Below are 15,485 nucleotides of genomic sequence, written 5' to 3' on the forward strand. Positions count from 1 at the left end.
GTCACGCAGCGCGACACCGTTGCTAGGCAACGCGGCCTGCCGGGCCTGCGACGCCACCACGTCGCCAAATTGAGTTTCCTACAGTTAAACCTACGCAAATAAATTAGTTACGGGACGGCTGGTCACGTTATCTTTATTTATTAAAAACAATTTAAAAAAAGAGCGGTAATTCACAGCGACAGCACCACGCCCGTGTCCCCACACAGCTTTAACCTGCGCTTCCACAATGAGGCTCCAACAGACACAAACCTTTGTAAAAAAACCCACAAAAATAAATAAAACTCCACCAAACCAAACTGAAGAACACGCGAGTTAAATTGGCGTGGAGAGACCGCGCGGTTTTGTGACGACAACTGATATTACAGGCAGAGAAGGGAGCGATCGGCGCCTTGTGCGTTATTAACACCAGGTGGCACATGTTCCGCTTTTTTAATAAAATTCTGGGGTTTGTAAAGTTTACCTTGGTCAACCGACCAAATTTCCGGCGCGGAGTCTTCACCCGCACACGCTTCCGAGAACGTTTCTATTTTGGACCAGTTATGGTCTTTTTTGGTTGTAAGATCGATTAAGAAACTTTTCCAGTGGGCATTCCGGTCATGAATCTAAAAAACAAACCAAAAGGGGGAGAATTACTATATCGGATCTTTTCCTAATAATAACTGAAGATTTAATCCAGTGCAAAATCAAACAGTACGGGGGGGTTAACTCTGTGATTCTGTCTCAAATGCAAAAGCTGAGCTCCGCCTGTGTCGCCAGCTCCGCGCTGATTTCTGGCTCCGCTGTCACCCAAAGCTTCCAAAAGCAGCTACAATTCCAGCACACCGGCAAACATTAACTTAAAAACCCTTGTAACTAAAAAAACAAACCCCTTATGTGCCATCTTAGCGGTCATGTCGCGACCCAAGAGTAAACAGCTGAGCTCAGCGACCCATTTTTCAGCGCATCGCGATGCTGGAAACGCATAAAATCAGATTTATCTGTGACGCGCGGATATATATTCATTCTTCCGCTTTTTTTATTAACTAAAAATGAGAACTTCAGCACCAACCAAACCCTCGTTAAGGCGAGAAGCTTCTCGCGGTCGTTAGAGCCGGCAAATGGGGGCAGCGTACCGCCACGTGTCTGCGCAGCGTGGACATGTCCGTGAAGCTCCTCTCGCACGCCCGGCACTTGTAGGGCTTCTCCCCGGTGTGGATGCGCTGGTGGCGGCGCAGGGCGCCCTGCTGGGTGAACGTCTTCCCGCACTGCTCGCAGAAATACGGGCGGGTCTCTAAAAACAAGCCAAAAAAACGATCGGGGGAGCATCTAGCTCTGATTTCAGCTGACAAAAGGAGGTGGTATCATGCCCCGCTTAGCCAGGATCAGCTCCTTGTCCTCACCCCCTAATCTAAACATCTTATAGAAATTACTCCGGAATAAAACATCACCATCCAAACTGGACAGTGTTCAGCTTCCAGCGCCGTTTATTTTCACAGTGCCAATTAATTCTGCCTCGTTACCTGCGTGGACGTTGCTGTGCTGGGCCAGCGAGGCTCTCAGCCCAAACGTCTTCCCGCAAACCCCGCACTTGTAGGGCTTGGCGCCCATGTGGCACTGCTTGTGGCATTTCAGGTACTCGTTGGTGGCAAAATGCTTTCCACACACGTCGCATTTAAAAAGGCGCTCACCTGAGCAAAGGGGAAAAGACATTCCGGATTATTTCGGCAGAATTTTGTATTTAGAGTTGATCTTTCAAATGTCTTTCTATCCCTATTAGTTCCTAGCGTGCACAGTCTTCAAATCCCAACTAGGAATTTCTAGCGGTATAAATAAAGGGAGAAACCAGACGGAACAACAGCAGTATTGAATGCCTACCTGTGTGCGTCCTTTTGTGGCCAGTGAGTTTGCCTTTATCAGCAAAGCAAGCCCCGCAGTCCTCGCAAATATACGGTTTTTCCCCCGTATGGGACCTAAATGAAGTGAAATATGAGCGTTAGTAAATCAGCCCTTGTAGTGCATACTTAAAATAACGTATTTGAAATTATGTTCTACACGCTACAGGCAGCAGAGTTCACTTTTTCAAACGTCTCTTGGGATGCTGTGGGCCACGTTCTTGGCCGCCGCAATCCCTCAGCCTCGTGTTCTCCAGCCCGCAAACTGCAACCGGCAGGATATTCCCAATTTTAAGACAAAAGGCTGTAAGGAAAGTCAGGCAAGCAGCGTTTCTGAACGCACACTGGACATCTCACTATAAACTAGCTCAAATCAGTGAAAGCCTGATGTTTGGTCTTAACACTGCACTGACTTCCCTTATTCCAACCCAAATGTGCAAAAACACACATAATTTGGAGCTGTCAGGCAAAACGCTGCAAATCTGAGACACAGGCAGTCACCCAACGCAAACCCCGCGAGTCACTGTTCTGCTGCAGTCACACCACATCTCTCACGCAGCGCAGCACCGCCCGTTTCAGCCGGCACGGGTTATCTCGGCATTTCCGATGTTTTGCTGGTCCTGAATCAGAATACCTCACAATTCTTTAAATCACTGTAGGAGCAGGTAGAAGACAGAAGGACGCTACTGTCCCCCACGCCACAGGTGCGCAGTCTCTAGTAACGGGATTTCTCTCACCCTGTTTAGCCCTCCAACAGTTAACCTCCCAGTTACTGAGCTATCTGCCAGACTCCCCATTGGGAGACAACTGGGAAATTCCAGGGGATGATTCACCCTCTCCTGGGAGGGGACGCGCTCACCACAGACGCGATCAGCGAGCGACTCATTCCGTCTAGCTCCACTGACTACAGAGGGAGCCCAGATGAGAAATCCAGCTTTTGTATTGCGCACAAAAACCAAAATCTCACACTAAATGACTTGCTTGGGGTGACAAAGAGTGAGTGAGGCTCGGCATCTGGGCCTCTGGGGTCCCTGACTCATGTTCAGCCCATCCTATTTTTCATCAGTGAAGACCATCAGCTTATTTTGAAGACTGGCTCAAATAACTGGCTTTTGCTCACAAGTTTGCCTAAAGCGTGTTTCAAAACCCCTACAAACCTGATGCAACGGCCAGATGCAGACAAAGCCGTTACGTAAAAGTTAATCACAGCTACTACGGAACAAATTATATCCTGGTGTTCCTCTTACAAGGACATGCAAGGAGAATGACTCGGAAAAAGAAGCACCAAAGCACACTCGGCATGCAGGGAGCGGTAATGGGAGGAGTGCTGCTGCAGGCTGACCTGGTGTGGACCTTAAGTTGGGAGGGCTGAGCAAATTTTGCATGACAAATGCCACACTCGTAAGGTTTTTCCCCCGTATGCGTCCGCATGTGGAACACCAGCGCCGTTCGGGAGCTGAGGATCTTCCCGCAGACAGAGCAGAGCGGGCGTTTGACTCTGCCCTCATGCTTCCGCATATAATGTGTCCTCACGTCTCTCTTTCTCTTAAAGGTAGCGTTGCAGAGGGTGCAGGCGAACTGCCGCTCGTCCGTGTGGACACACGCTCGGTGCTCTTTCCAGCTGTTGTAGCTGGCAAATGACTTGCCGCAGATGTCGCACCGATAGGCTTTACCCGGCAAGCACTGATGGACGTCTCTGCAGTGATCCACGTACTTCTTGCGGGAAACAAACTGCTCATTACACTTCTCACATGTTATTACATAGGCAGACTTATTCACCTCGCTTTTATTTACCTTCTTTATTTTAAACGCTTCATCTGAATCACATCCTTCGCCCTCATCATCTCTGCTATCTTCAACTTCTGAACAACCCGCTTCATAATCTACCTCCTCCTCACCCTTCAAACTCGTTTCACCTTCATCTTCATTCCCTTCTTCACTCAGTTTTTCACTTCTTGCTTCAGCTTCCTTATATCTCTGCTTCTGCTCTTGCTCGTTGCTGCTGTCTGCCTCAGTAACAGACAAACCCCCGGGTTCTTCCTCACGACTCGTGGCCCCTTCGCACCTCACAGGCTTCTGTTGTTCAGCCTCGGATGCCCCGTCCCACCTCTCTCTGTCAGGACCTTTGTCACAGCTCACTGTGTGTGGCCTTTGCGCAGGCGGAACTACCATCCAATAGACAGGCACAAGTTTCCTCGCTTGCTGGTGAATTTTTCTGTGAAAACAAACACCACAGAACGACTTCAATAGGTTTAATTGTTTCCATTCAGGCATGTTTGCCTCGGAGGAAGAGTCATTTCCTCTTAATTGTTCTTTGCATCATTTAAGAAATTAACAGTGTATCTGGAGAGCTGAACGACAGGAAAATTTCACGTAGAGCTGGACCAGATAATTAAAGAAAATTAAAAGGTCTCAGTTCACCAAGGATGGAGCCTCTCAAGTACACATGTTCATGATCTGACTAGTAACATAGGCTGGACTGTACGTTTTCCTCCAGGGCCATGCTGGACAGGGTAAGAAATTATGGACTTAAAACAAGGGAAATATAGATTAAATGCCTATATGGACAACCAGAACGGGCCCCCTTGGAAGCCATCAACTGCAGCGGTTAACTCCAGCTATCCCCACTCGGTGTGTGGAACAAGCCGTGTCATTGCACTCGCGACACATCTGGAATGTCTTTCTGCTACTGGACTGAACTCCAAACAAGCTCTGACATTTTTTAAAAGGGAAGCTGGGCTGCAGTAGAAAACCACCCAACTCCTGACCCACACAGGCAGGGTACGGAGATGTGTGACACGTATAGCGCTTTCTGCAGCTCTGGAAACTGCTGTGCAACTTCAACATCTCGTTTTTGGGCAGGCAGCCCTTAATAAGCCTATTCAGAAATGGACACTATCCAGCAAAAGAGCACGCAGGATACTGGGTCCACAAAAACCACACTAAAAAGCACCACACTGCCATGACATTTACGACAAGGGCATTCTCTTGTGCATTTTGAACAGATGCCAATTCTTTTCAGGCTCCTATTATAAATCCAAATCTGAGGCTCCCAAAACCACCTAACAGATCCTGTTGCACAAGTCCTCTTTGACTCAATGGGAAACGTTCCCCTAAATTCCCAGTCTGCGAGAACTCAATCCAGTAATCTGGACTGAGAGCTTGATGAGGTCAGCAGAAAAAAATCTCTGCTGATTTCAAAACGCTTCGGATCAGATTCAAGGAATCCTGGAACCAAAGGAGCAGGGACTTCAAGAACAGAGAGGAAACACAGACACAGCATGCTGTACCTGACGTGGGTGTTGTACGCGGACCTCTGCGCAAAGTCAGCGGGGCAGCGCTCGCATTTGTACGGTTTCTCCGCCGTGTGCGTCCGTACGTGGACCGCAAGGCCACACTTGGAGCCCACAACCTTGTTACAGTAGGGGCAGGCCTGGGGACACCGCTGCTTCTCGTGCACCCTGCGGATGTGCTCGTTCGTGTCCTTCTGGCGCTTAAATCTCTTGTCACAAAACACGCAGGAGAAGCCCCGCTGGTGGCTGTGAGCGGCGAGGCGGTGCTGCCGCAGGTTCTGGTGCGAGGAGAAGCGCCGCTCGCACGCATCACAGCCGTACCGGACAGCCAGGTCAGCGTCGTGCTTGAGCTCCGTGTGCGACTGGTGCTGCTTGGTAACACGGAACGACTCGTCGCACTTCTCGCGGGCAATCTGCGGCAAGACATTCGCCACGTGCCACGGTGATTTCCTGCGTTCGGTTCTACTGACAAATTTGGAAATTAATCTGTTTTCATCCTCCCACTGCTCAGGCAGCGCGTTCCCAATGACTAAGCAGGCTTCCTTTGACTCGGCTTGACTTAGGAGAGAATCGCTACTCTCATTCTCCAGACTAACAATATCCACACTGAGCCTGTTTCTGGCATCTGTCTTGTTACATTTTGGTAGCTTTGCTGTCTTGGATTTGGGGTCTGGAGAAGCAGTTTCCTCTTGCTCCAGGCTCGCTGCCTGGCCTTCCATGAGTTCGTAGCCAGTCAGCAGCTTTTTCTTGTTCTGCCTCTCCCAAAGTCTCCTCTGCAGGGGTGTTGCCACAGCCTGGGGAGAGTTACCCGGTCTGCGGTTCTCCTCTTGCTGGACGCGAGGCCACTGTGACCCGTTTTCACACAGCTGACCCTTCAGGTGGAGGCTCAAATCCAACCCCTTCCTGCCCTCCGCTTTCACTTCTTCACAAATGTCAAGCAAATCCTTGCATTCGAGTCTCTCAGCTATTTCTTTCATCCGTTGCAGTTTTTCGGCTTCGATCTCCACTTCTGCAGTGTAAACGAACTCCAGAAAAGAGGTGAACTCCTCCGTGTAAATGTCTTGCAGAGTCACTGTGCAGTTCTTGGTGTCCAGCATGTCATCGTGCAGGAAAAGCCCCTTGAAATAGTTGCTGGAAGCTGCCAAGACGGCTTTGTGAACCAGAAACTCCTCCTGAATTCCCAGATGCTGCGTGTGGACCGTCACATCGCAGAGGTGACCAAACTGGTACAGGGAGTGCAGTGTCCTCAGCAGGTTAGGAGCAGCAACCTTGGATTTCATCAGGATTTTCTTTTTCTCCATCCTGCCAGAAAGAGAGACAAACATTTGAGGTTTTTTGAGGAGGTAATAAGTGTTTTGTTGGAAAGGTATTTCAAAACTGCTCCTTCTCAATCAACAAACAGAGGAGTCAGAATTATTGCACATTTTGACTTTCTCAGAAAGAACAACTTGCATTTCCCCAACTAGCTATTATTACAGTCAATCCGATGCTGGAGAACTCCGTGGCATTCCTGTCTCAACCTGCATGTGCCACCTATACCGCTGGAACCACAAGTCTTGTTTAAAAGAACAATAACGATGCTGCCAACCTCACTGAGGCCATTAGATGCTCTGACCCAATCCTCTGAAGCTGATATTCCCAATCTAGCATGGTTTTTAAATGTCTGTTATTTATTACATGCTTACAACAGCTCTGTAACCAAGGGAAGAGTGTCAGGCCAAAATAAACACCCGAAACAGTTTGTTATTGCTTAAGGGCTCGGTTTAAGCTTGGCTTGCTGGGCTTCCCTCTCCCAGTAATAAAGCTTGGCAGAAAACGACACCAAACCGTACTTTCACTTCTCATCTAAATTATGTTTGACATTACATTAAATACATTCTTGGCAGATATAAACCATCTGATTAAGAAGACAAATGTGTCTTCAACATAAAGTACCAGGAAGTCGAACACAATACCCAGCCTAGAGTGAATGGGTTTGAACAGTAAGCTTAAGAGACAGCTTGGAGAGCACTCTTCCTATTACAAGCTACTGCAGAGGATAATCATCTAAACCGCACGGCGTCGCTTATTCAACGCCTGTGACATCCCAAATAATGTTTTAAAAACTGCATTTACAGGTTTAAAGTGATTTTTTTAATGAGCCGGTTAAGCGCAGCTGGAACCTGTACAGCTACATTCGTAGGAAACAGACAAGGTTTCTGCTAGATAAAAAATGGCTGTAAATTTGAGTTATGCAGAACCTTAATTACTTGTACTTAATTGGAGGGCTGATCCTGACTACTCTATATTCAAGCCCACAAATTCAGAAAAGCTTCCACTTCATCTGTCCCCTGGCTCACCCCTCTTAACACTTTCCAACAGGATTTCCTTCTCCATCTCTGCACAGAGCTGACCCCAGTGTCGCGAAGCTCCCCGATTAAAGAAATCAATGAGCAGAGCACGTGCTAATTTCTTCCTTCTCCTTTTTAAGATCCCCATCTGTGATAAATTCTCGATACGCGCTCCCATGTGAGCTCTGCTAACACCAGGATCTGATACGAGGCCAAACAGAAAGGTACGTTCCAACATCATCTCTTTAGCTCAGCTGCTTCGAGATTAAATCAGCCCAGGAACACTTTACTGAAATGTCTATCCAATGAAAAACACCACAAATTAATCAATTCTCACTTTTTTTTTTTTCTTTCTTCAGAAAAAATAGGACTGTACTTCTTGTTACCATTTGGAGAGGAATTTGAACTTTAGTTTTCTGCAGTGGTGTTGCATATGGTTTGTTATGTTTTACGGTTTCATGAGGTTGAGAGCAGAACCCAATTTTTCAGGAGTATAAGACAGTATGTAACATTATTTTCCTTCCCCAAACCCAAAATTTAGGTAACAGAACATTTCCAAGTATTTTGCTTTCACCTTTGGGGGTAAGAAGGCCGGTTCTGATCCCCAGTGGATTAGGAAAGCTATTTGCTCCTTACTCTTTATGCTTCACTAAAACTTAACAAGAGAAGGTTCTTGAGGAATTCCCATCCACAGCAATGAGGACGACAAACGTTGCAGTAAATCACCCAGTTATCGAATCAAAGAGAAAGACAACTACCAAGTAGCTGTCTCCAATACACTGACTTCAACAGGAAGATTTAAATGAAAACAACGTTTTTTCTATGTATTGCATTTTATGGGTTTGTTTGTAACTTCTTTCAGCTTTTTGCCTGCTAGTAAGGGAATACATATTTTAAAGAATTACAATGTAAGCAAGATTTACAGAAAACATAATGAACCACTGCAAAAGCCAAAAGGTGTTTCAATTCAATTACAGGTCCTGATAAGGCCAGTGGAATAGAATCATAGAATCATGAAATCGTTTTGGTCAGAAAACACCTTTAAAGATCATCGAGTCCAACCGTTAACCAAACACGGTACAGTACAACTGTTTTAAAAAATAAAGCCTAACTCGTGGCTTCCACTCTCAAATAAAATCTTTATATTTGCTCTGTAATATAGTATTTTTGGGGTTTTTTTAAATGATGCAACGACACAGCCAATAGCAGCTTCTAATCCAGGATAATTAACACAGAAAATGAACGTATAGGAAGGACAGTAAACACTTCTAAACCATCCTTGTTTCTTGGATTTTCCCTGTTCACGTCTACTTTGCAATTTCTATGGGCCAGAGCCTTAACTGGTGTGATACGGCACAGCCCTTTTGAAGCAAAGACGGTGATTTACACGCCCAAGTATCCAGACGAGAAAAACCCAACAGGTCAAAGAAACTGAACCGTGTACTTCTCACAATCTGCCGCTTGGCAAAATAAGCCCAGTGTGGGTAGATCACAACAGAGCAACACCCCAGATCCTGAGATCAGAGTAAACAACCAGGGCTGCAATACAACACGCAGAATATTTCAGAGCACACAAGACTCATTGCCGCAGGTGTGCAAGACCTCGCTTCCGCCCTCACACCAGACATGCCCATGATATTTTTCCTGATTCTTGCTTTGTTTTTCTCCTGTAAAATCAGATAACACTCGCCTGTCTTAAAGATGGATTGTGATGACAAAAATACATGAATAGCAGTGAGCTAATAAGCTAACACAGGTAAAAAAGAACATTACGAGGACATAAACAACAGCTAGAGTTACTCAACCATATTAATCACCTGGGAAACTAAGCTTATTCACATCAATTCCCACAGTGTGCAGACACATCCAGCCAGGTATGTCAGGACACAAAGCAAATAGGAACAATCGCACCTTTCCTGTTGTGGTTTCTGACCTGTCTGTGCGCCGCTGGGTGCGTTCAGAATTGCCATCCCCAGCACCCCTGCTTATCCTCCAGCGCACTGCAGGATAAATCCCTCCCCGAGTCACCTGAGGTCGTGCGGGTTTTCGTTTGGTTGGTTGTTTCGAACGTACAGAACTTTTGACTTGTGAAAAACCAAGTACAACGCCTTAGACGCTTCAAACTTTCAACTTCTGCCTTGTTAAAAACCAAGCACAGCACCTCAAAAACACAACCAGAAATGCTTTTCGCACGGGAAAATCAAGGTGGAACAGCACCAACACAATCCTACCTTAGAGACAGCACGCCGTGTCGTTCCTCACGCCGCTGACAAAACGCATCTTCTGGTTCTCACCTTCAGCTTTGTGAGCCCAAGGGATTTTTAGGTGCGTAAAGCCAGCAGCACACACAGGTACCCCCTGAGCCCTGCAAGGAAACGGAAACCAAAGCCGCTTTACCTCATGCTTGACCAAAGCGTGAGTTTCCTCACAGCACTGTGGGCTGGAGACCTGAGTGGAAAACGAGCTCCCAGCCACTGTCACCCACACCGGGGACAGGTCACCACAGGCCGCCCCAATTCCACCTCACACAACTCCCCGCCCAGGCCTCGCCGCCATGCCCGCTCCTGAGGCGTCGAGGCCCGGCCTGCGCCCCGGGGGCGGTGCTGGAAGGGCAGCCGGGCCTCCTCCCCACCCTCCCGGCGGCTCTCGAGGGTGTTTCCCCCCTGTCCCGGCCTTACCCGGAGCGGCCGCTCCCGCCTCGGCCGCGCAGCTCCCCCACGGCCGCGGCCCCGGGCGGAACCACCGCCCCCCCCCGCCCCCCCTCCTCAGCGGAATGGTACGGCTCGCCTCGCAAGACCCCCGCTGCCCCAAAGCAACGTGGCCGCCTCGGCGTCACCGCATCACCCTCCTGCCTTTCGCAGCCATCTTGAGTGAGGGCAGGAGCCGGCAGCCATCTTGGACACTGCAAAAATGCCTCGAAATTCCTTAAAATTGCAGGCGAAGGGGAATTTTACTTCATTGCTTGGATTGTTTTCTGCTACGCTTTTTCAGTATTTTCTCTCAATAAACTGCAGCAGCTCCCCCCGTGGCCAGAAATACCACAGGGCGCCAGGCCTGGTGTTTGCCTATACACGTGGACCAGCCCATCAAATACATAAATAAATAAACAAACCTACAAATTAACAACTTTTTGTAGCTCATGCTTGGTTGTTTCCACAAAACTGAAAAAAAATGCAAGCCAAAACACTAGGTTTTTTTTTTTCTCATTTGTTTAATCAGGTTAAATTGCTCCTGTTGCCAACGAGGTTTGTTCCCCACGTGCAATAAATCTCTGCAGCTCATTTTTTGGGCCAGTTTGCTAGATCCGGCTCCTCAGCATCTCCCAGTGTAGATACCGGTGGATTGCTTCCAGTGTTAAGATAAAGCTTATGAGGAACTAATTCAAGAGTCTGAACTTTGCTGGGGTAAATCTGGGCTTAGGAGAAGCAGAAATGGGGTCTCGCGTCTCCCAGAACTGCTGTTCCTCACCAGTGACCCCGTATCGCTGCCGTTTATCACAATAAATGGTTTTAAACACGTCGCTCTGGGGGCTGCCAAGTACTTTAAACACACCAATCTTGTTTCCAAGACAAATCACAGATAAATTCCTCTTTGGATGCTTTTTTGGTTGTTGTTAAGTGCAGGTTTTAATCTTCAAATCTTAACGGGTTGTAAAAATCTTGGACGATTATTGTAATTCCTCTGGGCGATGCAAAATAAATTCCTCCTTAAAAATATATATATATATCAGGAAGAGGCAGACATCACTGAAAGTTATTAGGCTATTTACCTTTTCCTACGCTTCTGCCACACAAATTTGAACCTGGATCCTATAATTATGGGGTTGCTGGCTGCCACATATTAGAAAACATTCACACAGTTCAGTGAAAACAAGACTACTGCAGGAAAGACAGAATAAAAATATTTAGAATAAAAATAGCTAGTGCAAACTCAACCGGCTCAGCCTCGCACAGGCAAATCCAGCCTGACAGAATTTGGTTTTCAACGCCGATTATTTCGTTTGTATTCGGGGAAATGTTTCTATTGCTGACGCGCAGCTCGAGGAGCGGAGACAGCTAAAATGTCAGCATAATATTCCTGTATCTCGATGCGAGGGAACTGTGTTTGCTTTGACTTGATGGGAAACCAGGTCCATTCAGCCCTCGCACCCACAGGAGGAGACGAATTTCCCCATTTCCCGCTTGGTTTTGTGCGGGTTGAGTGAAATTTTTGCAGAGGGAAGAGATAAAAACTCGATTATCCAAATGTCCGGTGCTCGGGTGCATTTTGGGGGTGGATGTGACCCCTCAGAAGAAGCTGGAGCTGCGTCTCCATCATCCCAATGAGCGTCCCGGTTGCTGCGGGGAGTGGAAAGGGAAGGATGGGTGACTTATTTGCGCTCTCTGAACCATTAATTCTCTCCTGCGGTTCCAACAGGAGGGATGAAACGCTTGCGAGGTGGTGCAGACGTGTCCGAATCCCCTCGGGATGGGGAAGACACCAAACCCATTTTACACCAGCATCCCCGCAAAAACATGTTCTGCCAAAACGCAGCAAAGAACCGCAAAGAACTTCCTATGGAAATGTAAGATACAGACCCCTTATTTAGGAGAATAGATGCACTGATTTATTTGGGATTACTTGAGCAGGACGGAACAGCGATAGGTAGCGCTGCCTCAGGAGAACATTCTGATGATGGGGTTTGTTGGTGGGAAATGCTGGTTTGTCAAATCTAAGCTTGGATTCTCAGGATCACCCTGATTCATTGTGTCTCCACACCCAGTAAAGCCGGGGTACTCAGTCACTGAAGTGAGATGCCTAAAGTTAAGCAGCAAGAATATAACCCCTAAGTGTAGCTTTATTTTTCCAACAACTGAAAACTTGTTAAAAAATAGCTGTCGTATTCTATGAAGAGTATTGAAAGGTGCAAAGATTTTTCTTGTTGGCATATCAGACGGAGCCTGCTATCTACAACCACCCGGGAACGCAGGTTTTATCGGAGCGGAGGCTTTGGGTGTTGATGGCAGTGACTGCAAACAGCAAAAGGGGCGAGCGGGGAGGCGTTTCTACCCATAAATGCAGCTTCTGCGGCTCCGAAACTTCAGAAATGTGCAGATAGATGCTTGCCCAGGGCCAGCCAGGACTGGCGAAGCGAGGGGTGGAAGCATCATCCCCAAACCCGGGGCTGATTGCTGTGCCGCATCTTCTCCAGCATCACATCCTTGGTGTTCGCCACGGTGGCTCTGCCCGGTTGTGTTGCAAATGTGCAAAGCTGGGGTACATTTTTAGAGGTCCCAAGCCTTTCCCTGGCCATGCAAGGCTCAAATCCCATCGCTGGGCGCTCTCTTTTCTTTGTGGCTCCGCCAGAGGAGGCTGCAGACTTTGCAAAGAGCAGCCAGGGCTGCAGCCCCTGTTCATCATCCCAGAGGTTTCCATCCAGCTCCTCACCAACATAACCTCGCGTGGCAGGATGAAACCATCGCAACGCAATGGGGATCAGAGACATCAGTAAGGAGCCTTGAGTGAAAAGGACAGAAAAAAAGCCAGTTTGAATAGTTTCTGTAGGATGATTGAATCCCCCATGCTGCTCGACCGGCCGGGACGCGGGGAGGAACCTGACCACGTGTCTGCGGAGACTTCCAGGAGGAAAAGGCTTCAAAATGTGCTGCTTTGGTTTGTTTTTCCCCAGGACTGGGGCTGATGAAAGCAAAGCCCATAGCGTTGTCCCCAAAACGGAGACAGAGCTTTCAGCACAGCCTGGAAATGCAGAATTCCAGGCGAAATCCCCATGGAAAACAAACCATGGGCTCTTGGTCTGTGTGTCAGTGGTTAGCATCTAATCCTGCTCTGCATAACACGCTTTTGGGGAATCGTTTTGCTACAAATCAAACATACCATATATTAATATACTCCCCCTTACGCTGCTTATATGTTAAATCTCAAGGAGCGGGAGTTCTGTACGTTCCAGCAAGAAAAATCCAAGATCTTGGTGTCACTTGAAAAACAAACTGACAAAAGTTCCTCTGCGTTCTTTTTTGCTTAAAGAGGAAATATTACAACGCTGAATAACAAATTAATTCTCAGCGAGGTGCAGTTTTGTTTCTCTTCCCCACGCCAGATGCTTTCCCTTCCATACCAAATCAATCCCCCGTGCAGCTCGTTTGTTACGTGCCGTTGTTTATTCTTACACATATTTAAGCTGTTGGCACATCACAAACTTCTGTTTCCCCCCCTGTGCCTTCCAGAGAAGCAAAATATTTTACGTCAAAGCCCATATTCCAATAATTTGCTGAGTCTGGGGGTTTGGGGAAGACGATAACGATCTTGTTTCTCTGTCAAGAGGCTGGAAAAGCAGGTGGATGATGTTTGGTCTCTGGCTAACAGGCGCTGCTGATTTCTGCTTTATCCGCTTGGAAACTGCCTCCTGGTTAGTTACAGCCACTTCAATATTAAATACGCAATCAGCAGATCGGGGGGAAAAGGAAAAAAAAAGCCTATTTTTTAAATCTCCTCCAGAAGGCCAAATGGCTTGCTGAGGATCGCAGGGAATAAATTAATATCAGCACCTCGCTCCCAGCCAAAAGAAATAAAGCAAAAAACCCAAAGTTGTTCTTAATGGCAAGAAAGCAGCGATTTCTTGGCAGATTTGCAGTCCCGGCCTTTGCTAATGTTATCATCCTTTATTTCGAGCAAGACCTCTATGAAAATAGCTGTTGATTTGAGGAGGGTGATCCCAGACGAGCTCCACCTGATCCCGGCTGTTAGCTGGCCAGAATTTTAAAGGAAAGGGGTAAATCCAAATACATTGGGTAGGGCTTTGTGTACAGGAGACAAAGGGCCACCTCCAAAAAAGGGACGTCTCAAAAAAGGGACCGACATCTCCAAAACCAACAGACCCCTAGAAAGGCTCTGCCCCCTCCACATCATCTTAGAGAAGCCCCTTGAATTTTTAGACACCTGAATTAGCCCTCATATGTATTATTTTTTAATATGTACACACCGCCTGTCTTCATGGTAATAATGCGGGTTATTTTCCCGCACAGTGATTATTTTCCTTAGCAATAGGCGCTCATCATGATCCCAGAATCCGAGTTATTTGGAGCAAAATGAGGACTGAGGTTTGGTCGCTGTCTCTGAGCGGTGGAACCCGCGTCCCAGACCTGGGTGTCTTCAGCCGCAATGAGAAAATGCCTTTTATCCCCAGATTTGGCGCGGAGTCTCAGCCCACGATGAGTAAACACACAAAATGCAGCTGCCCGGAGAAAACAAAACACCTGGCAAAATATTTTTGGACGTTTCGCCATTAGTCATCGTGTGTTTGCGAAGGGCCCAGCTGCACAGCGTTCCTGCAGGCAACAGGTTTTATCCATTAACACCATTCCCAGCGTGGACCTTGGGATCCTGCATCAGCTGGGGAACGAACCATCACAAGAAGCACTTTGGATGGAGGTTTTCTTCCTCTGGCCAAAAATAGGGGTTAAAATCAGCACAAGTAGCCACACGTGCAGCTCTGGGATCTCACCCAAGAAGCCTGATAATGTATTAAATTTGAAGTACAAATAAACACGCAGATGGGGGAAGAAGAGACGACCCAAGAGGAGACACACCAGGAGAAGGAGTCGCTTGAACAATGTCGGCTTTATGTTTCCTGCGGAGGTAATTATTAATTAATCCCCCTTTAACCACCAATATTTAGTCCTGGCAGAGTCATTGAAGACAGAAAACGAGGAGGGAAGTTTTGTGCAACAAATGGGCTGTTTCTGGAGTCCTTGCAGGGAGTTTTGGTTTCCCCCGAGCCCTCCTCACCCTCTCCAGTCCCCACGTTGCGACGGGAAAGAATTCACTATTTCCCACATAGAACAACGGCAAAGAGGAGCAAAGGGAGTCAATGAGAAGGTTGTTCTGCTTGATGGGGTAAATCACGGAAGCCAAAATTAATCCACTTCTAAGGCAAAGGGCTTTATTAACATCAGCAAAGGGAGAGGGGAAGAGTCACAGTGTTTTTCACCAGT

At 47.4% G+C, this 15,485-nt stretch overlaps 1 protein-coding gene across 2 annotated transcripts; it reads right to left on the reverse strand.

Moving 5' to 3' along the window:
- Positions 1-88: 88 nt before the first annotated feature.
- On the reverse strand, positions 89-6,465 carry LOC308039424 (uncharacterized protein; the record flags this gene model as incomplete). 2 transcript variants are annotated; one of them, XM_080342761.1, is made up of 6 exons in its annotated part: positions 89-602; positions 1,113-1,270; positions 1,500-1,667; positions 1,855-1,949; positions 3,214-4,086; positions 5,162-6,465. In XM_080342761.1, the coding sequence occupies 6 exons, from the start codon at positions 6,463-6,465 to the stop codon at positions 360-362; spliced, it is 2,841 nt and encodes a 946-aa protein (XP_080198887.1). In that variant the 3' UTR covers positions 89-359. The 2 variants fall into 2 exon arrangements, with proteins under 2 accessions (XP_080198887.1, XP_080198888.1); XM_080342762.1 differs by having other exon boundaries at positions 524-602; positions 1,049-1,270.
- Between the last annotated feature and the right edge of the window lie 9,020 nt (positions 6,466-15,485).

This window comes from Nesoenas mayeri (genome assembly GCF_963082525.1).
Source record: "Nesoenas mayeri genome assembly, chromosome: 3".
NCBI lineage: Eukaryota > Metazoa > Chordata > Aves > Columbiformes > Columbidae > Nesoenas > Nesoenas mayeri.